This window comes from Meleagris gallopavo, chromosome 28, assembly GCF_000146605.3.
Source record: "Meleagris gallopavo isolate NT-WF06-2002-E0010 breed Aviagen turkey brand Nicholas breeding stock chromosome 28, Turkey_5.1, whole genome shotgun sequence".
Lineage (NCBI taxonomy): Eukaryota > Metazoa > Chordata > Aves > Galliformes > Phasianidae > Meleagris > Meleagris gallopavo.
The window spans coordinates 2,898,128-2,920,429 of record NC_015038.2 but is presented as its reverse complement, the minus strand read 5'-3'; the positions used below and the strand labels follow the sequence as shown (position 1 = coordinate 2,920,429).

The following is a 22,302-nucleotide window of genomic DNA, read 5'->3' as shown; positions in this document are numbered from 1 at the left end:
TGGGATGTGGATGGTGAGGGACTGGTTGATGGGGTGGGCTGTGGGGTTGGAGGAGGTAGGTTGTGGTTTGCTGTTATGGGGTTGTGTTATGGCAGGGTTAAAGGAGCTGTGTGTGTGTCTATGTATGGAGATCTGGGTTGATGAGGATGGCTTGGATGACTGTATTGGTTTCTATAGCTCCCTGAGATGAGGTTGGAGTGAGGTGGGGATTGGCCTCTTCTTGCAGCAATCAGACAAGAGGTGGTGGCCTTATGTTGTGCCAGGTGGAGGTTCTCTTGGCTACTGACAGGAATTTTCGCTCTGAAAGAGTGGTCAGGCATTGGCATGGGCTGCCCAGGGAAGTGGAAGCCTGGAGGGGTTCAGAACTGTGAAGTTGTGGCGTTGAGGGATATGGATATGCAGGAATGGGTTGGAGGTGAGTTTGATCATCTTAGAGGCCTTTTCCAACCTTTATAATCCCATGGTTTGAGAAGGCTTATGGGCTGCAGCAGGCAGGTCAGGTGTGAGAGAGGGCTGGAAGGTGAGCTGGAGCCTGTGTGGGGTTGGAAGCTGTGGGGTGGGGGCCAGCAAGGTATATGTATATATATATAAATAAAAAGATCTTTATGCATTTCCAAATGGTTCATGAGTCATCTCTGTTGGCTACTTGTCCATGCTTGTCTTGTGCTTACCGTTCTTATTTGAAAGTGTTGTTGAGTTCTTCTGTTGGTCTGTGTCCAAAAAGAAAGTGTTCCATATGAACTTTTAGGCTAGAAGTGAGTAACTTGCTCAAAATTTATCTGATGTGTGTTTGCTGATATACCTTTCAGTGACTTTAAGGAAGGAGGAACTAGCTCGTTTTGCTCTTTCTGTTGGTCTCGGTGCTCTTTTAGTGGAGCTTTTAACAGGTGTTGTTCTTGTTTGGTTATTTCTTGTAAAATGATGCCAGCCCGATATCAATTGCATATTAAAAACCTGCTTGTAGAGCTTTGAAGATGTGTGTGCACTATTAATTGAATATTCCTGACGTGGGATACAGATTCCAACAGGTGTCCTGCCTGTTTCTGCCATGGAGTGCTTAAAACCTGGTTTTCCAGCACTAACCTTGACCTGGTTTGACTTTGCTATTGCATTTGTGTTACCAGCTGGCCTTCAAGTATCAGGACTGCAAGAAACGTAGACTGCTTTGGAACTTGCTCATGAGAACAGTAATGACAGTATAGGGTGTGGGTTCAGGATTTCGGATAACAGAGACTGTGTAACATCTACAACTCTTTGAAACCTAGGGCACTGATAGTGCTTATTGCCTTTGTGCGTGAGTAGTCAGCTCTGAATGGAGGTTTTTTTCTTGGAAGTTATAGTTAAGTTGTGTGCTTCCAGTACTCTCTGAAATGTGATGCTTTCTTTCTCTGGTAATAAATGTTTTTCCCTTTCTAACACAGGGAGATTATTTTAAGTGTCAGAGGGTTTGCAGGACTCAGTTTGCACAGACTTCAGAATCATTTTTCCTAGAATTTGCACTGCAAGAGGTTTCAAAGTGAAAGTAATGTTGACTAAACAGTTCTAAAGTCTTTTTGCAGTGCTGTGCAAAATGGTGGAGTGTGAAATAGGTAGGAAATGGGAAGTGAAATGGACAGGACGCTTGTTGCCTACAGCTGAAGGAGGAAAATAAACAGAGAAAGTAAACTGAGATGTCTTGGAAACAAAACAAATGTGTGAGGGTTTGCTTTTGAGACGCATGTGAAGCTGGTATAAGAGTTGGAGAAAGGTAAGTGCCCTTTGAATCAACAGAAATCAGCAAGCTAAAGCACAGCCTGGGCTGTGCTGTCTGAAGGCAGCCCCAGTGAACTGCCAGGCTGGGCTCTGCCTGCAGCTGAGCTGAGCAGCCAGGGCTGGGCAGTGAGAGGGGCAACTTGTCCCACTTGCTTCTGCTTCAGCAGGGTGACAGCAGTGTTTGTCAGGAGTGGATCATAGTGGTGCATATTAAGAAACAGCAACCCTGCCTCTGTACTGCTTGTCTTTTTCTTCATTCTGTGCTCGAAAGTAATACCACCTCTTTAACCCAAGAACTGAGTTTGTTCTGTGTGTATTTATTTCAGAAAGCAAACTGAACTGCACCTTTTGTAGAGATAACCACAGCACCCCCAGCATTCTGCTTGGCAGCACTGGTATCATCTTAACGTGTGCTTGTCAGGGAAAAGCCCTGGGCTTGGTGGCCTAAAGACTCCATGCATAGATGTGTTTTGGAGGGGGTGAATGCGTTATCCAAAGGTTTTTAGGAGAGTGTTTATCTGATGCTGTATTGACTGAGAGTATATAGGCTGGTTAAAATGTGACTTCTCCCCATGCTGCTGTGATCCTCAGGTTAGGGCTTGTATTGTGCTGGTGGATATGTAAACATAAGGTGAGCTTTAAGACCAGATAATGTATGGAGAGGAGAGGTGGTAGGGAAGCTGTTTGAGAAGAAACTCCTTGAATAGGTCAGGGAAGCTCTGGCCAATGTGCTTTGAGTTGAGCAGGAGGTGAAGCTCGCTGCTGCAGACCGTGGAGATGTGAACACTGTGAGATCTGTTTGCTGCCGTGGTCATTAGCTGCGTTTGGTCTGGAATTAACAGCACTGCTGATGGATGTGTGGTGGCTCATGTATGGGAGCGTGTTAATTGTAAATCTTGTCGTGGTCAAAGCATTCTGCAACGCATGGGCTGCCACGGAACTTGAGGAATTTGGAAGATGTCAGTGTCTGCAAGGAGTGCGAATGTGGCATCGGAACCACCACAAAGACAAATGAGTCTGGAGATACAGTAGGAGATGAATAACTGCTGAGGGCTTCTGCAGGCTTGGTAAATTCAACCTAAGCTTGTTTTGCCAAGAGTTGGTCTGAATTCTGTGCTGATTCCTGGTGAGAGATCTCCTTGTTTTTGGACAGGCCGCCTTTCATTGCAGGGAGCTGAATGGGATGCACGCGCTTAGGGAATCCCCTGCAGCCTTATTTTTGAAGTGCTTATCACATGTCTCCAAATGACACAGCTTCTGTCACAGACAGGAGATGCTCACATAGAGATGGGGAGCATGGCTGCATCTCCTCAGAGCATCCTAAATCTGTTTTTTTGTTAAGTCAGCACCACGAGAGGTTGTTTTTTTCCCCTATGTTAGTGCCACAACCTACTAGGTACACTATGAATCTCTTTACTTTAATGTCTTGCTTTCATAAGCAGAAATAGCAATAAGTTCTGTGCAATACAGAATCACAGACAATTGTTCCATGATTGCAGCTTGCTCCAAATTTGACATCTTAAAGCCTCTGAGGGTGACATAATGTTAAATATCACGCGTTCGTTGCTGATTCTGACCGTAGCAAACTTACTTGGTGAAGAAAACAGGGAGGTTGTGTGTGTGAAGAGAAGAATGATGTGATGTTTCTCCATTGTGTGCTGCACTAATTTCAGCTGAAATGATGGATTTCAATCATCTAATTGGCATTAGGTGCATGTAAATGCAGAGGCTGCCCAGAGCAAGGAGTGGGTGAAATCTGCCTGTTTTTCTAAAAACCAATGTAAGGAAGATTTAATGGCCAATCCAATTCCTCCTGATAGTGTTTTCGTGGTGCCTGAAGAGCAAACTTGAATCCCAGCTGAAATTTCAGTAGATGTAACTGGATCAAAGGAATCCTTATCCTGTAGATGAAGGCATAAATGTACTACGTGTGGGTTTTCTCTGACTTTTCTTTAATGCATTGCTTGATTGTGTCCTCTGGTCACTTGATTTGGTCGCTCTCCTCTGGTTGTGTGTATCAAAAGGCTTGTTTATCAGAGTTGCTTAGAGTCAGACTTCAACAAGTGATGCCTCCATAATCTTTTGTAGGATTTCCTTGTCATGTCAGAGCGTCCACTGTAGGGCCAGCTGGGCTGGTGTGGTCTCCAAGCTCTTGGTTTATGAGGCTCCTAATTTGGATTGTTAGGATGGAAAGGCATCAAAATGAGGTCCAGAATAACTGTTGGCTTTCATTTGGTTAGCCATATTGAGGAAGTATCTTGGTATATCAAAGCAACTTGCTTTCTGAGGGCTGGAGATGCTGAAACAATGTTGGGTGCCGGAACATGACTCACTGCAATTCTTTTAATAGCCCTGGTGAAACAGGACCTTCCCCTACAAAATCCCCGCTGGTGCTTCTGTGCTGTGCCATCTGAGCCCAACTTCATGCTCTTCTTGTTGCTTTGTCCAACCTCAGGGCGGTCATCCTTGTTGGTAGCTCTGAAATTTGGCCGTTGTGTTTAGGACTAAATTTGTTGTTGCATTTTTGGGTGCCATCTGCCTTCAGGTCTGGAAAAATGGGGCCTGCTCCTGATGGGTGGAGCATCAGCTGATGGGGACTCGTGAGACTGAAGGGCAGCAGATGGGGAATTTGTTTATATCCATTTCTTGGTACAACCAGAATTGTCCTGTTGCTATGTGCAGGGTAACACAAAGCTGCTTACACTTCAGCTTAGATGACTGAGCATGAGAAAAGCTGTGTTTAGTACTTCTAAAAGATTTCAGAAGCTGAATTCAATGGTGAGACTGTTTTCTCCAGCATTAATGTAGTAAGGCAAACGCGAGGAGTTACACCACCGTGGACTAAGAAATCAAACAGCTTGGTTAGTGGGCTGTTATAGGGATGCTTCCAATGGCAGATGGGGAAGGAGAGCAATTCCAGGGAGTTCTGGCTGCTCTGCAGAAGATGTTCAGCAGTTTCCTTTTACAGCAAAAGCATTGTTTATGAAATTGGTAAGAATATCTGGCAAGCTCTGCTGATTTAGTTCAGCTATATAGATGACTCCCTTTGGATGGAAAGGAAAGATGTGTATTGTTAGGTGCAGTCAGAGGAACAAATCTGTTGCTTAATGTGTTTTAGGCTGCAGTGTTCTATACTGCAGATGATAGTTCTTTGGTTGTCTCAGCCTTGACAACTGTTTCCTCTTAGCTTTTAGGATCTACCATCCATCTTCCACCACCCTGTTCAAGAGAGCTGTGTAAACTCCTCCTAGGGCAATAGCTGGGGAGAGCAGAGCAAACCTGTTTCATGACTTGCTGTAAGTCAAACTGCTGTGGACCTCCGTACTGACACAGTGAAAGTGCCAACTTGCTGATGGACGTGAAATTGCTCCAGGACATGAAAGCAAATGCTTGGTGCTATGTGGGTTTCTTAGCTGGCTGTGGGGCAATGATGTCTGAATGTTGGTGTTCAGCTGCCTGAGAGGTGTGAGCCTTACTGTTCAGTTGACCTGTTCTGACTCAGTTTGTACCCAATTTCAGGGCAGAACTTCATTTCCTTCCCTCGGCATGAGGAAGAACACCTCCAGCAGACTGTGAGTTGGCACCCTTGCCTCCTCATTCTTGGCCAGAACTGTAATGCCAAATGCCAGTTACTCAACATGCTGCTGGGTGAGAAGCTGCTGCCTACCACCAAAATCAGCAGTGAGGAGAACTGTAAGCGGCGGCGGATCCGTTTCACACATGGGACACAAACACGGGTTAGTCTGGCACTTCCTGAGCAATATGAACTGGTCCATATGATGGCAGCCCACCGAGGGCACTGGGACACCATCCCTGAGGAGGACTTAGAGATCCGTGGGGACAGTGAAGATCCTGCTCACCGCATAGCAGAGCTGGAGGTCGTGCTGCCCTACTCGCTGCTAAAGGTAACCGTGTGTCTGTGAAAATTGTCCTGCCTGAACATAAGATGCAGTAAAACTTCGTGATAAACCCATCAGTGGAAGTCAGTGATGTCAGTGGAAGCTGGAGGTGTTAGAAACAAGGAGGTGGGACACTGTTTGCAGTGCTGTCTGTCATTGCTTGTACCTCCCCTTGTCCCCTTCCCTAATGTTTCACTTACCCATAAGACGTGCTCCTGTCCTGGATGTGTTTGTTTGGTGCTCAGCAAAAAGATGAGAGTTGAACATCACGCCTTTTTATAGCTTCCATAAGCATTCTTTGAATTGCAAATCTTACACTGAGCTGTTTTTATTGCAGTGTAATATACGTGGAGCATTGTTCTGGCTATCAAACATCCATAGTAGATTATTTATTCTTAAATGTCAATTGCTTAAGTGCAAAGAATCAGATCTGTGTTCATGCAAGTAAGAGTGTAACTTTGTTGTTGAACAGTGATCTACCAAGGTAACTTTTTGCTGGGGGATCTGAATTAAGGCATCATTTTTGCTAGGCACAGAGTGGAGAGACTCAGACTGTTTTCCTCAGGCTGAGATGTTTTACAAACCCAGGCTGTGAAGCCTACCCTAATGGTGCCAACAAGGCAGCGCTGTGTTGTGGGATGTCTGTGGCCTCCCATACCCACTGAAAGAACAGAAGTGGTATTTGTAGACTGTACATGAGGCATCAGCACCTTCCTGAAGAGCACCGGATCAGCTGCTGCAAAGTAAATGCCTGTTCTGGATCTGCATGTGGAATCCTGCTTTGCTGTTGCATACAGAGTACTTTGTTTTACATTTATTTTGCTTGAGTATGTTTTTATGTGTCAGTTTAGCCATGCTGCACTTTACAACCCTCTCTACATTTACGTTTCTCATGTGAGTGACAAAGATCCCTCTGTCTGGCTTTGGTTATATTTAGGACTCTTAGATGAAAACAGCCACTCAGATTAATTTGAAAAGAGTTGGTGAAATAAAACCCTTTTCCAACAGCAGGAGAGGGAGGGTGAATCACAGCCAGCCTCAAGACTGAGTCAAAGGATTCCTTACATAAGTTTGAGGGGCTGAAAACAAGAACAAAAATATTTTTTAAGGCTGGTGGGAGGAGGTAGGTGTTTCAGCAGTGAGTTGGGCTGGGATAGTTCCCTATTAACTTAGTGGGGTCTGGTGTTCCAGAGAGAGGCTTGCCTCTTTCACCCCTCTAGCTAATGTGTATTTTCCAGGTCTGCCTAGCCTGCACTAAGACAACTGAGTTTAAAAAACAAAGCCAACAACCAGCACAGGAACAGCTAGCCAGGGCCACTGCTTCTGTGATTAGTGGATTTGATGTCTGCAATAGTAATGGATGAGGCTTTTTGGATATTATCCAAAACTGTGTCTGCAGAACTACTCTGAAAGAACTTCTGCTTTTTATTAGCTGTGAAATAAGACCAGTGGCCTAATAACGTTGGCATGCTTGACAATAACATGATATTCAGAACAGATCTTAAGAATTTAGCTTTGCACAGAAACTGGAATTTGGAGGATCTTGCCACCTTTTGGGCAAAGAGGAGGGAATTCAGTCTGAATTTTATCCCACCTGCTGTCTGGGATTCCTGGCTTATCATCTGTTGGCATTTTTTCCTTTCAGCAGCAGAATGCTTGTGTGCTTAATGATAGCCTTACATGCTCAGTGTTTGGATGTTGAGAACTTGCTGGTGTTTAAGGAAGTTTGCAGACCTTTTGCTGTGGGCTCATGCTGTTTCAGGAGATGAGGACGTTGTTTGTGTGCTGCATTCGGTTTTGACATTTGAAATCACATTCGTTCTGCATAACGGGGGCAATTATCTACCAGGAAAATATCACCAAGATCTGGGGAAAACACCACAGGATCTGTGCAGCTTCTCAGGCCTCAACATCCCTTATGAAAAGACTTAATTGTACAGGCTGGCTTGGGCACCTAGATTACATGCTGCTGTCTTGTGCATCCACTTAGTGCTGAATCATGGTGCAGATGCTTGCTAAATCCAATCTCATTAACCACTGCTATGGTAAAGAAAGGATATGTTATATGTAAGCTGAGTGTCCATATATAAATATGTACACACACACATTTTGGACTTTATGATAAATTGAATATGAATGTATGCTACTGTGCTACGAATGTAGCACCTTTGGTTTATTCTGCTTTATAATGTCTTGATACCCAGATGCTCTTCTGTTTTACTGAAGGATGTCTTCATCAAATCACAGAAAAAAGGGCTGAGGAGGAGAGAACTGAAAACTTCATTTCCTTGGGTTGTCTTCTGTGCAAATAGGTTTGTGAAGGTGGTTTTTCTGTAAGCGAGCAGGGAAGGAAAGCATGGGAAAGGTGCTCTGTTCCTTGGGGATCACTGTGTTCAGGAATGCATTTAGGTCATGGGGAATAATCCATCAGGCCAGACAGATTATTAGATTTACTGGAAGTAAACAGTTGGCTCTATCCCTAAATCTTATCAGTTGTGCCTAGAGGCCCAAACAGACTTCTCTGAAGTATTGGTTTTCATCTGGGTGGTGTGGCTGAATGAGAGGAGGGTAGCCAAGCTGAAAGCTTCCTTTTATGCCTTCATTTTGCTTTGTGCTTCGTTCTACTTTCAGTCTCAGGCTGGGAGGCTTTAGCCAGGGCTCAAAGGGAGAGAAGACATTTCAGCTGCTCTGACAAAGCTGGAAAATGAATAATGAAAAAAAAAAAATACAGGATGGTTTTGTGAACTGCAGCAGAAGAACTGAATTTGAGTTTTTGTTGCATTTCTTAAGGTACTGTAGCAATGATTCAGGTCATACTAATTGGTAGCTGTTAAAGTAGGAAAGAATGTGGTTACATAGCTATGGGGCTGTAATTTTAGAGCACAACCTGCTTAAAATTTGGAAGAATGTGCCCTGATCTCCTCCTTGAGAGCATTTTGGGCTGTGGCATTAAAACAGGAACACGAAAGGCTTCTGTGTTGGCTGAGTTCCTTCCGCACAGTCTTGGATTACTTCGGGGTGTGCTGAAGTGCTCATCTTCCTCTGTCCATTTCCACTGGAATAACTGAGGGCAGAAGATCCTGAATACATCAGCAGGAAGAAATTATTTTTTCCTCTTGTGGGATCTGTTCTCTGTTTCTAGTTTTGCTGGCTTAGCCATGCATCTTTTACAGGGGAAGAACGCTGCTGCTCAGACTTGTTGCATGTGTTTTTCTTGCAGGTTTTCTTGAGTTGCCTCTTCCAGCAAAGGTTTAAAAGAAAACCACCAAGAAAAAAGCCAAACCAAATTCAAAGTAAAACCTAAGGGTATATAAGCACCTCAGGTTAATAAAGAGGATGAGATTACCTCTCATGTGTAGTAAACGTGGTGTCTGTCAGACTGCAGTGATTCCCTGACTCTCCTTGGAAGGCAGAGCATTCAGGTGGGCTCAGCATGAGCACGTGGTGGCCTTCCCTCATCATCTGCTTGGTGTAGGAGCTGGGGTGAGAATCTGACTGGTTTTTGTTTTATTTTGGGGAAATAGGAGGTGGTGGCCATCCTGGCATTGCAGGTCTGAGCCTGTAGATGTACACACAGGCTGTGATATTTCTCTGAAGGTGCTTTTTTTGCATTGCTGTTGACATCTGTACCTGTCGAATTATGCATTACGTGAAGAGGAATAGCTGCAAATCTGTGTACACTGAGTGCTGAGTAGGAAGCTGATGTTTAAAAAAGAGCCTTTTGGTTAAGAGAAACGTGAATGAAGTTACTTGACAGCAATCTCATGCCTACAGCTCTGTCAGAAGTGTTCACGAATGTGACCTCGTGAGAACCTGCTGAGGAATTTCAGGAATCCACTGTGAGTCACAGGTTGTCCCAGTGTGGAAGACTTGATCCCCAGTAGTATGAGGCTGCATGGGCACTAAGCTTCTGTAAGGCATTAATTTAATAATAATAATAAAAAAAAATGTTGCTAATGATCCTTGGAAAAGCCTGTGATGCCTCTATGGAAACAGAAGGCCCAGTTGCTCAGGCTGTGCTCTGCACTGTGTTGGTTTTCTGCCTGTCTCCTAGAGACAGCACTGGCTTCCTCCTTTGTTTGTGGCTGGCTGAGTCACGTCCTGGTGAGCATCATCCCGCTCTGCTCCAGCCCTGTGCTAGGCAGGTGTGAGCAGCCCAGAGCCCCATCCCCATAATGACTTCCTGTTATCACTGGGAGTAGGGGGGTAGACGTGGTCAGGTCGTTCATTTTGGTAACTCTGGTGGAGAAAAAACAATGGAGCAATTCTTAATTAGAGCCCGTTGTTGTGAGCTGGGAAGATGGCACTTCAGTTTGTCTCCAATTCCAAGCCTTCGACATTTCTTTCCTTATTAAGTCACACACACAAAATTCCAACAGTATTCTCGAATGCTTGCAGGTGTATGTGTTCTTCCTTTGAACTTTTTTAGTGAAATTAGTAAGAATGAGTGCCAGCATTCAAAGCACTAGAACTCTAGGCAGCATGGAAATAAACAAATGAAATCTCTTAGGTACTGGATAGATTTGAAGGATGTTATAAGCAAACTTATCACAGCCATCTGTTCCTCCTCCCCATCCTCCGGCTGCAAACTCTTTGCAATAGGTTGTTGTGCTGCCCTACTCCTGGCAGCAGTGGGTAGTGTAATGCTTCTTGCTGTTGGAAGCTATGTTGAAAACTGACAGCACAAATATCTCCTGGAAGAGCTGCAGATCACGTAAACATCAGTGGGAGGCTGAGAGCGTATTTACTGGGGGAGCTGTTGCAAAATGGAAATGGCATACTCTAGGGAATAACTGCTATTCTGTGATAGTGGTTCCCTGGGAAACTTGTTGGAAGTTTTGTTCTGGATCAGGCTAAAATGCAGACACTGGTACACAGGGAGAGTTTTGGAGTCAGTGAGCATTGATTGATTCCAGACTGCATCCCTGCTGCTGTGCGCTCATTGGTATTACAGGTGGGCCTGAAGCTGTGTAAGCGTTCTAAAAGGTGCAAATGTTTGTTTTGCACTTTGTGAATGAATGACAGTGCATTCTTGCCTCGTTACTGCTAAAAAGGACCTGCACACAACTATCTTTTCTAACCTTCTTACTTGTCAGGAGGTGGATGTTGTGGTAGCGCCGTGTCGTGGATTCCAGTCTGCTGAAGCCACCCTGGGAGAGTACATGAACCAGGTCTTGCTTGTTGTCATCTTTGCCATCAGCGAGGCTGAACTTTCTTCATCAGATGAGAACGAACTGCGTGAAATCAAAGAGAAATTCTCTTTGCCCATTTTCTTCTTCAAGGTGCCAGAGTCAGGAGTTGAGCTGATCTCTCCGAAAAAAACTGATAACGAAAAATCCTCTCTTTGCTGCCAGCTGATGGACTTGGAGTACCTGAGCACCAACCACTGCAGCTGCGGGGCACCCAGCCCTGATGCTGATGCCCAAAGCATGCTGGTGGAGCAGCTGGAAAAGCTCCGTCTCCTAAGCACTTTTTCCAGGCAGGTGCTGCAGAGGCATCTCGTGGAAGCAGCCACCAGTTTAAATGAGGTTCACTGCCGTTGCCTCAACATCTTCATCAACCAGGCTTTCGACATGCAGCGGGACCTGCAGATCACCCCCAAGAGGCTGGAGTACACCCGCAGGAAGGAGAACGAGCTCTATGAGTCTCTGATGAACATTGCCAACCGAAAGCAGGAGGAGATGAAGGACATGATCATAGAGACTCTTAGCAGTATGAAAGAAGAGCTCTTGGAAGATGCTGCTAATATGGAATTCAAAGGTAAACTGCTGGCAGGAGAGCGATTGGAACAAAGAGGTTGGGGATGTTAATCAGAGTAACAGAGCGATGGATAACAGTTGCTATCTCCTATGGGATAACTGATAAGAGTCTAGACTTTGCAAGCCAATTCAGACCTAGCACACAAAGGATTTATTTCTGTAGTATCTCCTGAGTAGAAAGCACTGCTCTCAAATTTGAGGCTTGAAAATATTAAGTTTTATATTTCTTAAGAATTGGGCACTTTTTTTCCATTCTAGCTTGCTGGGCAGGATATTTTATTTGCTTTAATTCCCTGTTCTGCAGAAGAAGAAAATGTCTCAGCTTCATTTCAGGTGTGTTGGGACTTGGGAATAGGTCTGTCCTAAGATAAAAAGCTGAATTTTAACATTGAAGACTTGATTTTTTTTTTTTTTGTTGTTTTTGCTTGATTTCTTTGAGAGATCTGCATTACACTTTGGAGTATAGAACCTCCTAAAATGAAACCCTTTCAAATAGGTAAGGTTTTCCTTCGAAAACTTGAATGTACTGTTCTCCTGAGGCTGTACTTGGCCTTTGGTGTGTGCTTTTGGGAAATGTGGGAATTCTCACTGCATCTTACAGTGCCAGAGTCTCCAAGAAAAGGAAAACAAGCTGGGAGAACACAGATCTGTGTAAGCTGTGTGAGGGGTGAGGTGCTATCCAAACCTTGTCTCCAGGTATACAGGGCTTGTCATAGACTTCAAAGGAACAATTTGTACACTGATGCTCTGCAGCTTTTTTCTCCTCTGCTTAGAAACAGAGGCTTAATATATCATTTCTCTTGAAAGGAAAAGCAGTTCACTGGGCTGATAAGGCAAAATATTTTTTACTCCAAGTCAAAAATAACTCTGGGCTACTGATGTAGAATTGCAGTGATCTGGTGAGATGTGAGAGTCCAAAACTCCAGATAACTTTGACTTATTTTCTTTGAATTTCAAACTGGAATGTTGTGTCTGGGAGAAAGAGGAGAAATGAAGAATTGTTTATGCTGCGGGTTAGGATGTGGATATTTGTGCTTCTGGAGGTGGGAAATGGATAAGATCTTCCCTGTTTGTTGAAATGTTTGCCTTGCAGCACTCGAGTGAAAATGTCCTCCTCAAAGAGCTTGAAGAGCTTGTTCTGGCTGCAGCATGAGGTTATTTGCATTCTAGGGAAAAAAAAAAAAAAGGACATGTGCTAAATGTACAGTTGTTAATTCTCTCTGTTTAATGATGCTGTTACTCCACGGACGGGCAAAAATCATTTCTGGTATTCTGTTTGTCCCATTGGAAGAGATACCCACTTACACAGAGTTGAAGCACAGCACAAGAAACCACTGGCTTCCTTGTTTATATACACAAATAACAATGGTATTCACTTAAGAGTGAAGCATCTTGCTGGCTCTCAGTATTTGCAGTGATATCTTAGAAGGAGGATGGTGTTATTTGAGGAGCTAATGCCATCTGCTGATCACTGATTGGTTTTTAGTCGAGGCTGTTGGCCAAAATCCAGAGACAAATCTTCCACTCCTGATAGTAATGTAATACTCTTTGGCCTGGTTACAGTACACTGTATGTGATTGCTCTGTATTTGTTTAAAAATACAAAGAGTTGATCAACCTTTTCAAGGTTAGAGGAGAAAAAACATCACGTAACCACCATCACTTTCTCACATCTAATGTCCAGCAGTGCTTCTTGCTTGCAGAGTGGCTTGGAAGAGTCTCCTGACTTGTACTTCTCTGTTTCTTTGTCTCTCTTAAAATGCTACTGGCTTCAGGTTACTTTATGTGGGTCGGAAGCAAATGATGCACCTCTGTAGGAACAGAACAGTGGAAAAAAGTACCTTTGGAGCAGAAGCTGCCTGGAGTGGTGTTGTGCTGTAGCTCTTCTGCAAAGCATTCGCAGCTGCTCTTTGTAGCCCTTGTTGCAATGGTGATATGCTGAGTACAGAAGATGCCTCTTTTTTTTTCTTCCATGCAGATATCATAATTCCTGAGAATGGGGAACCTGTGAGCTCCAAGGACATCAAGTGTTGTATTAAACAAATTCAGGAACTGATTATTTCTCGCTTAAACCAAGCAGTTGCCAACAAGTTAATTAGTTCAGTGGACTATCTGCGAGAGAGCTTTGTAGGGACTCTGGAGAGATGCCTGAAGAGCCTGGAGGAGTCCTGGGAGGTTTCAGTACACCCTGCGAGGAGTTTGGAGAAGTCAAAGGATGTTTCTGTACACATCACAAGCAATTATCTCAAGCAGGTACGGTGGCTCAGCTGGCAAATAGAACACTGGGATGTCCTGGTTTCTTTTACTCTGACACTGCAAGGGTGGAAGGGAGGAAATGGAGAGGTGGGAAGAGCAGAGCTTTGAGGCACCAGGTGGAGTCTGGTTATTAAGGGAGGTGCTAAAACTTGGTTCTTAAACTGTCACTTGCAGGCCTAGCACTTACCCTTCCTAAATCTCTATGAAGTGATTAACTTGCAGTCCAGAAACACTTATGAGCTTAATAAAAAATTAACGATTTGAATCAAGTGAATTTCATCCTTTATTTTCTCATTTTACTGTGAGCACAGCTTGCGAAGTTCATCTTTCCCCTGCTTTCCAGATACTGAATGCAGCCTATCATGTTGAAGTCACATTCCACTCTGGCTCAACGGTAACCAGGATGCTGTGGGAACAGATCAAACAGGTTTGGGCATCTCTATTACTCTTAGTAGGCGTCATTGTGTAGTGAGATGTTTTTTAGAGCAAAATACTTGAATATGCCTGGCTGCCCTCTAAATTTAGATTCTGGGCATTGGAAAGCTACTGCTTTCTCTCTACACTGTGAGTTTATTCCTGGGAATGCTAATATTTAATGTAAAGCAAATGCCTCTTTAATATTGTTTCCTTCTGTTCTGAAACAGCAAAGGAATGAAGAATATTTTGAAACATTTGCTGTTCGTATTTTAGATAATTGCCTTGATTTTTTTTTTTCTTGTGTTTCCCGTTTGTTTTGCGAAGTCTTGATTCAGTTCAGTTCACTGTTCTCTATCTAAGCAAGCTGGACTGCCTTGGGTCTTTTAGATTTGTCTTAAAGCATGCATGCTTCACAAGTCTCTGCTCTAATAGCTGTTGGTGACCTGTACTGCCTTCTCTCTCTTGAGTTCCTTGTATGGTGACTGGGAGGAATGTGAGTTTTTCCCAAATAGTTGCAGTGTGGACTGAATGGTAACAAACCTCCAGATTTGTTTTGCTTATTTCTGTTTCTTTTTTTTTTTTCTTTTCTTTTTACTAGATAATCCAGCGGATTACATGGGTCAGCCCACCTGCCATCACCAGTGACTGGAAGAGGAAAGTTGCTCAGGATGCTATTGAGAGCCTCAGTGCATCCAAGTTAGCCAAGAGCATTTGCAGCCAGTTCAGGACCAGGCTAAACAGTTCCCATGAGGCTTTTGCAGCTTCCCTGCGGCAGGTGAGGATGAGGAGATGTTAAGGAGAGCTTTCCAAGGGTGGCAATGCATAAAACAAGAAGATTTTTAATTGTTAAAAGAGTAATTTGTGCAGTTAGTGCTGCTGTTGTGAAGGTGGTAGAGCTGATGTGTCTCCTAATACAAGATCCTATTTTCAGAGATGCTTTAAGGAGGATCCTCGATCTTGTTACACTGAGGGCTTTAGATCAGGCAGGATGACAGTGCATGTGTGATATCTCTTGCAGTTAGAAGATGGCCATTCTGGCAGGCTGGAGAAAACAGAAGACCTGTGGCTGAAGGTGAGGAAGGATCACGCCCCTCGGCTGGCACGACTGTCGTTGGAGAGCAGGTCCCTCCAGGATGTGCTGTTGCATGGTGAGCAATGCTTGATGTTCTGCATTCTGTTCTGTGCCTTCCTACTTCTGAAGCAGTCAGTGGGTGGAAAGGGGTGGGAGGCATGTTCTGCTTTGCACTGAACTGCTTCAGTGAGCCTCCATCTGACATGTACTGAGTACCTTGAATCGTGCAGCTCCTAGCCTGCGGAAAGCTCTGGCTTGCCAGCCTGAGAGCATGCTTTGTATGTAGTAGGAAGGAGTAAACATGCTTTGATTTCTGATTAAAAGGATATTATGCCTTTCAGGCAAACCAAAGTTGGGCCGTGAGCTGGGCCGAGGACAGTATGGCGTGGTCTATCTTTGTGACAGCTGGGGAGGGCATTTCCCCTGTGCACTGAAATCTGTTGTTCCTCCAGATGAGAAGCACTGGAATGACCTTGCACTTGAGTTTCACTATATGAGGTATGTTTCACGAGTGTTTTTCTCATTCCGTATTCCAGTTGTCCTTAAATACACTGCTACAAACGACCACTATTTGCATAGGCAGAATCTTGTTTGCTATTTTTCTACTTTGCACTCAGTGCGTTGACCTCGTGAAATGCTAAGCTGCAGTTTCTAGCAGATGCAAGACAGCTTTTCAGGGTCTGTGCAAAAATGTGACAGGCACAGAATGGTGGGCAGGCAAGCTCTTTCCTGTCTTAATCTGATTCCCTGGTGTCTGCACTGTTCAAGTGCTCGCTGATTTTCAGTTAATTAGAATTAATGGAGGCTGATAGCAAGCAGTTCTTCCTTCCCTGATTCCTGGTGTTGAATCAGTCCTTCTTTTCCAGTCTTTGTCCTCTCTGAGGTAACTGTCCTGCTGTATCTTACTTCTGTAGTACTGAAGCTACAGCTATTGGTCACTTTTCCTTTAGAAGGTGAGGTTTGGCCTGGGGTGGGGGGAAGGATGGAAGGATGATCACCTTTCTGTGCTCAACTTCCTCTAGGTCTCTGCAGTCACACGAGCGGCTCGTGCATCTCCATGGCTCTGTGATAGATTATGGCTATGGAGGAGGTTCCAGCATTGCTGTCCTACTGATAATGGAACGGTTGCACAGAGACCTCTATACAGGACTAAAGGTAACAGCAGCCTGTATTTGTGTATGCCTTTTTATGTATACACTTATAGGAGTGTGATGTGGCTACAGTAACATCCTTACTGGTGTTCAGGGGGTGGTAAACAAGACTGCTGGTTCTCAGCCTGGTATAAGTATTGCCTTGGGAAAGTAGTAACAGTAGCTCTGTTATTTCTGTTGCTGGAATTCTTTTTTCTTTTTTCTTTTTTTTTCTTTTTTTTTTTTTCAAGAGGATGATCTTGGAAGAGTTGGAAGAATTGAATTTCAGTATTTTCTTGGTAAATAAGAGTAAGCATAACTTCCTCTTGTAGGAACCAAGTCTGTGTGTTTATTCTGCAGGCTGGGCTAGAATTAGAAACACGATTACAGATTGCCTTGGATGTGGTTGAAGGAATCCGTTATCTTCACAGTCAGGGACTTGTGCACCGGGATATCAAACTTAAGAATGTCTTGGTAAGGAAAACTTTTGTGTCTGACTAATTCCAAAGTCTTTTTGGACTCCCTTTAAGCAGGAGGGGAAGCGTGCTATAAATGCCATAGCTTACTTCATACAGAATCTTTTAACTTGTGATGTCATTAGCAACATCTGGCCTTGCAGCAGGGCTTCCCTAACTCTGTTTCATTCCGTATATGGGTAAGAGAGTGGTGGAGTCTCACTTCTTGAAGGTACAGAGCATGAGCTAGCAGTAGGACTTTCATTTCTTATCCTTATTAAACCCAAACCACACCCTGTAGAAGACAAGTGAAGGCGTGTTTTGTTGCTGATCTTATTTAGGTAATGTTCATGAGCAGCCAAGCAATCAGGGAAGCCTCCTTGAGAACAAATGTTCAATCCTTCAAACACCAATCAAAACCATAATAACAAAAAGCAGTAATAAAACTGAGAACTGTGATGGTCAGCTGTCTGTGTGTGAATTCCTCTACAGCTTGACAAAAAGAATCGAGCCAAAATCACTGACTTGGGGTTCTGCAAACCAGAAGCCATGATGTCTGGCAGTATTGTAGGCACACCTATTCACATGGCTCCCGAACTGTTTACAGGTATGCTTGCTGAATCCACTGCTGTCTCACTCTGGCTTGAATTTTGAAAGCCGTTATGCTAAATTAATCTATCAACTTTCTCATGAAGGGAAAAATAATAAATTAAAAAAATACATGTATATCAGAGGACTGCATGCTTACAATGCATCGTATGTGTTGGGTTTTGTGCATCTCAAATCTTTGCTTACATGAAAGAGGGGAGAACTGTCTGATTCAGAAACTTGACTGAAATGGCTGAAACTCATGTAATTGGAAAGTGAAGTTGCATTTAATTTGGAAAATATTATTCAGGTGGTTCTCACTACTTACACTGAAGTACTTGTTTGCCCTGCTGATGAAATATATTTTTGTCCCAGGAAAATACGATAACTCAGTGGATGTTTATGCATTTGGCATTCTGTTTTGGTACATTTGTTCGGGACACGTGAAGTTGCCAGAGGCTTTTGAGAGATGTGCAAGCAAAGATCACCTTTGGAACAACGTTAGAAGAGGTATGAGTGGCTTATGTTGAACTCTGGGTGATGTTTTGTGCTTGTGTAAGATTTGAGAGATGAGGAAATAATTTTTATCCTCTCGTAACCGAAAGGTAAGGATGCAGGTTGTGTTGTCACTGACTGCTTAAAGACTGACATTTGTCTAATTAAACTTGGACATTTTCTACTGAAAATCTAACAGAAATCAGCAGGGATTTAGTTATGACACTGTGGCAAGAAGGTGGTTGTGCTAACTAACAAACCATGTAAACCCTGTACAATATTTATGATGTCAGCTGGATGCCAGAATTAGCCAACCACAGCATGATCCCTTAAAGAATGCTTAATCTCTTGCAATTTCTGGAGGCCTTGGTGGTCTGTACATTCACATGTTGGATATGCAGCATGCTGGGAAAGGTGTCATAGGGTTGGATGTTATGTGAAAGATTGGCAGCTGTTTCCCAAAATCTAAACTTACTCTCACTTATGCCTCTGTAGGTTTAGCACAGAACTGTATTTTGTGGTGGCTTCACCCTTAATGCTGCATCACAGGATCAGGATGTTGTACTACTTTGTGTCCTGAGTTGCTGTCCATATAATCTCTGCCCTTCTCATGTGAAAAAGATTAATTCAGATGAGTGAGATTTGTATTTGGTCAAAAGGCTACACTCACTGCTGCTTCTCAAGAACTTGCTCTCCAAAATACCATCAAGAGTGTATTTGGGGGGTGATGGGAAGGACAAATTTCTTTTTGTTGGGGAGATTAATTTCAGTCACAAAGAGGAGGCTGCAGTGAAGTCAAACACATTGGCCATCCTCTAGAAGGGTGTGGGCTCCTGATTGACTTCAGCAATGCTCCCAGAGCTGACTCAGGAGTCCTGCTGCAGTATAAACCTTTATCAGTAGCATGAAACTCTAAACGGTCCGCTTTGGTCACTTCAACCTGCACCAAAGTAATGGACATCAGACAGAGGTGCTGCCCTGTGTGATGGTGACTGGGGGTCCCTTTCTGTTTCCCAGGAGTTCGTCCAGAGCGCCTTCCTGTGTTTGATGAGGAATGCTGGCAGCTGATGGAAGCCTGTTGGGATGGAGATTCCTCCCAGCGCCCTCTCTTGGGGATTGTCCAACCTATGCTGCAGGGGATCATGGACAGGCTCTGCAAGTCGAGCTCTGAGCACCCAAATAAAGGGTTGGATGACTCTACTTGAAAAGGAAGCGCAGAAGAATTTTTAATTGTGGGAGAATTCTGAACCCCTAACTCTGCAGATGGCTTCTTCAGATGCAGCTCTTTGTGGCTAACATGAGTGGGACAGGTAATAGCAACCAGAAAGATTGCTCGTAGAGTTGAGACCTTGGGGATGTTCCATCTTGAGCAGCAGCCAGAGACATCTCCCCAGCACACCCCACTGATGCTAGTTTCCCTGCTGCAGCTTTTATTATGGAGTTGTGCGAGTACGATGGAAAAAAAATACCACTCCCCTGAACTGAAAGGGATTTTTGCCAATCCCACGCAAACACCAATCAAACAAAAGCATCTTGTGTGTTTGGGTAGCATCTGTGTTGCTAGGAATTGATTGTGACAGTCTTTACTGAGTAAAGTAACACCTCTCTTCCCCATGAACTGATGGTCCTCGGTGGCCTTCAGTCCACACATAACTCTATCCCAATCACTTAGAGATTGGCACCAATTAGAGTGCAGTCAGAGGAAAGAGAAAGTAGAGGCTTTAGGCTAGAAGGTGTTCAGAAGCTAAGAGGATCTGTATCTGTATTAGCTTCGTGCAACACTCCAAATGTTTACATTGACAGGAGCAAAGCTTCCGTGTTTTACCTAAGGGGGATTATCTACTGTTCCACTGCAGTTAAAAGACCCCAAGTCATAAGCTATTTATCTCTTATGTACCCTTCACCTCTTAGTTGTGTAAACAAACTCTTTTCTGGTAGTTTTGGTTCATAATAGTTATCTGAATGTCTGAAGAAACCTGACTTTTCCTTTCACAGTCTTTTGGGAAAATGGAAGACTGCTCAGATTACATGGCACAGAATCTTAAAAGTCCTTACATCTAATGACTGTCCGTGGGGAAAATGCCAATTCATTTTAATTACATTTGGGGTTTGAATTAGTTGTGATGGCAAAGACAGTTTTAAATTGTACCAACTATGACAGACTTCTTTTTTTTTTATTTTTAAAAAAAAAAAGGTTTCTTCAGCTTTTATATAATTTCACGTGCTTGGTGAGAACATAGTCAAGGGAAAACAGGTCATGCACTCTTCCTCAGTAGCTTTTGTGTGTCCATTCATCTGATTGCTTCACTCTGGGATCTCCAATTTGGCTCTGGTGCCCTCATGAAGTGGCTTACTCTCGAATGTTCTTGCCCTGTGTCTTCTGCATTTCTGGGCAATAAACCTGTGGGGTGGATGCTGAGATAGAAACTGCACCTTGTTTACTACATGAGGAAATAGAGTGGGCAAGTTCTCACTAAGCTCTCACTAAATTTCCAGTTCTTCCCAGCTGCAGGGGATGGGCACCCAATGGCTTTGTTTCCCAGGGAAGCTGGCATAGTGCATCCAGAACTGTAGGCACGTGGAATTACTGCACCTCGTTGCTGGAATTTATTGGCTAATACATAACAAAACTACAACTGATAATCTGCTTGTTAAACAGCTTGAGCAAAGGAAAGGGATACGTAATCCTGCAGTAGTAGTTTAGTTTAACTCTTTCCTTCTTTGTGCAATAGACAGACTTAATGCTTTTTTATATTTAAAAAAAAAAAACCTTTTTTGTTTTTTTTAACTTGCCTGCACATATTGTAAGCATTTTCCAGTCTGTGATGGCATTAACAATGTGGCTCTATTCAGACACATCTATGGCTGCTCCAGCTGAAGGTGCAGCAGCCAAAACTGCATCTGCAGAAGAACAAATGCTTTTCCAAAGTAGAATTGCTGGGCATCACCCTGCCCTGGTGCACGTTCATGCCACCCATGACACTAATAGTATTAACTCCTTTACTGTGCGTGGTGGTTATAACCTTATTTAAAACAAGGAGAGTCAAGGTCAGTCTCTTGCAATTAATAGATATAACTTGTGTAAATAAATGTATGAATAAAACTTAAATCTCTGTATATGCAATTCCAGAAACTTCTTGTATAGCTTTCCCCACATGGCCATTCCCAGACACTCCTCTGCTGCCTTTTCTTTGTTCTTTGCAGCTCCTTTGTCTTGTTTCCATTTAGTACGTTTTCATGCATGTGCAGCATCACAGCTCAGCAGGTTTTCCCAAACTTTGCACTGCTTTCTCTGCACTTTTTCCCATTGACTATGAAGTTCTTGCTGAGAGGAGAGCTTTCACAATTGATCTTTAAAATGTCTTCCCCCTCCCCCCACTCTTTTTTTAAGAGTAAGGTGACCGAGACTAATAGGAACTGCATTAAAAGATCCTGCTACCTGTAACCACTGCCACCTGTGTGGGACGGCATGCTCAGATCAGGAGTTGCCATCCCACACCCTAACACCTTTCCTGGAGCTCCGTCCTGCTCCAAGGGGAGCTCAGCTGTAGGATTTTAGATGCAAGCTTTCTTTGCACAAGTCAGGAGTTTACCTGTTCATAGGGACCCGTAGGAGGCAGCAGCGGAGCTGCAAGGTGCAAGAACACAGTGCCAGGTGCTGAGCCTTGCTCTGCCAGCACTCAGCCTTCACTTGCAAACACTACGGAGGAAAAAGGAGCTGGGAGCAAAGGCTGAGGATGGCACAGGGCTGAACGGCCAAAGCCCTTCATTCAGAGGTTCCTCCTGACACTAAAAGGCTGCGGATCTGCTCCCTCCCAGCCCACGTTACGGACAGCCCGTGGCTTTCAGCTCTGAAGCAGCAAGCAAATAGGAATGTTGTAGACCCCGTGTATTTTGTATCGCTTTTCTATGTTACAGTGCTCTGTATTACGGCGTTATAACAAAATGTAACGAGCTTACCGGGCGCCTAAGAGGAAAAGAAAAAAAAAAAGTGCAATAACCGGAATCGTCTGCCCTGAATCGTTGTATTTTTACTTTGTTTTTGTACTAACCGTGTTTCCGTGCTCTAAGAGACGCGACCGTGAGTTCAGCCCTCAGCGCCGCTCTCAATAAACCGCTGGGTCCGCAATTTCTGTCCGTTCCTTTCGCGTCCCGGAACTCCGCGGTGCGGACGCGGCGTCCGCCCGGACCTTCCGTGTGCGCACGCGCGGGGCTGCCCGCCGAACTGCCTGAACGCCGCCGCGCCGCCCGCCTGAAAGCACCGAAAGACGGAAAGCTCCGAGCCTCACCGTTCAGTGTTGGGACGGGTGTGAGCCGCGTTGTAGAGATCTGATCGCGGAGCCGGCGGTAGGAAAAGCGAAAGGTTCCGTCAGGCGAATGCCGAGGGCAGCCCGGCGCGCGGCGAAGGCCCCCGGAGGGGTCCTCGGGTGACGGAGACGGACGGAGCGGGGCGGCGGCCGCGATGAACCTGGAGCTGCTC

The 22,302-nt window shown here is 44.3% G+C and overlaps 1 protein-coding gene across 2 annotated transcripts; it reads left to right on the top strand.

Moving 5' to 3' along the window:
- The first annotated feature begins 4,944 nt into the window (after positions 1-4,944).
- DSTYK (dual serine/threonine and tyrosine protein kinase) lies at positions 4,945-21,842 on the top strand. 2 transcript variants are annotated; one of them, XM_019623249.2, is made up of 13 exons: positions 4,945-5,048; positions 5,272-5,657; positions 10,748-11,411; positions 13,388-13,662; positions 14,009-14,092; positions 14,681-14,857; positions 15,101-15,230; positions 15,496-15,652; positions 16,177-16,309; positions 16,645-16,758; positions 17,232-17,346; positions 17,703-17,837; positions 18,840-21,842. In XM_019623249.2, the coding sequence occupies exons 1-13, from the start codon at positions 5,039-5,041 to the stop codon at positions 19,025-19,027; spliced, it is 2,568 nt and encodes an 855-aa protein (XP_019478794.1). In that variant the 5' UTR covers positions 4,945-5,038; the 3' UTR covers positions 19,028-21,842. The 2 variants fall into 2 exon arrangements, with proteins under 2 accessions (XP_019478794.1, XP_019478795.1); XM_019623250.2 differs by lacking the exons at positions 4,945-5,048; positions 5,272-5,657 and adding an exon at positions 9,985-10,605.
- Positions 21,843-22,302: the final 460 nt, after the last annotated feature.

Excerpts from the sequence above, each read along its gene's own strand:
- DSTYK (XM_019623249.2), top strand. Across the intron at positions 14,858-15,100 it reads TTGCAGCTTCCCTGCGGCAG|TTAGAAGATGGCCATTCTGG; the intron begins GTGAGGATGAGG and ends TATCTCTTGCAG. Across the intron at positions 15,231-15,495 it reads CCAGGATGTGCTGTTGCATG|GCAAACCAAAGTTGGGCCGT; the intron begins GTGAGCAATGCT and ends TATGCCTTTCAG.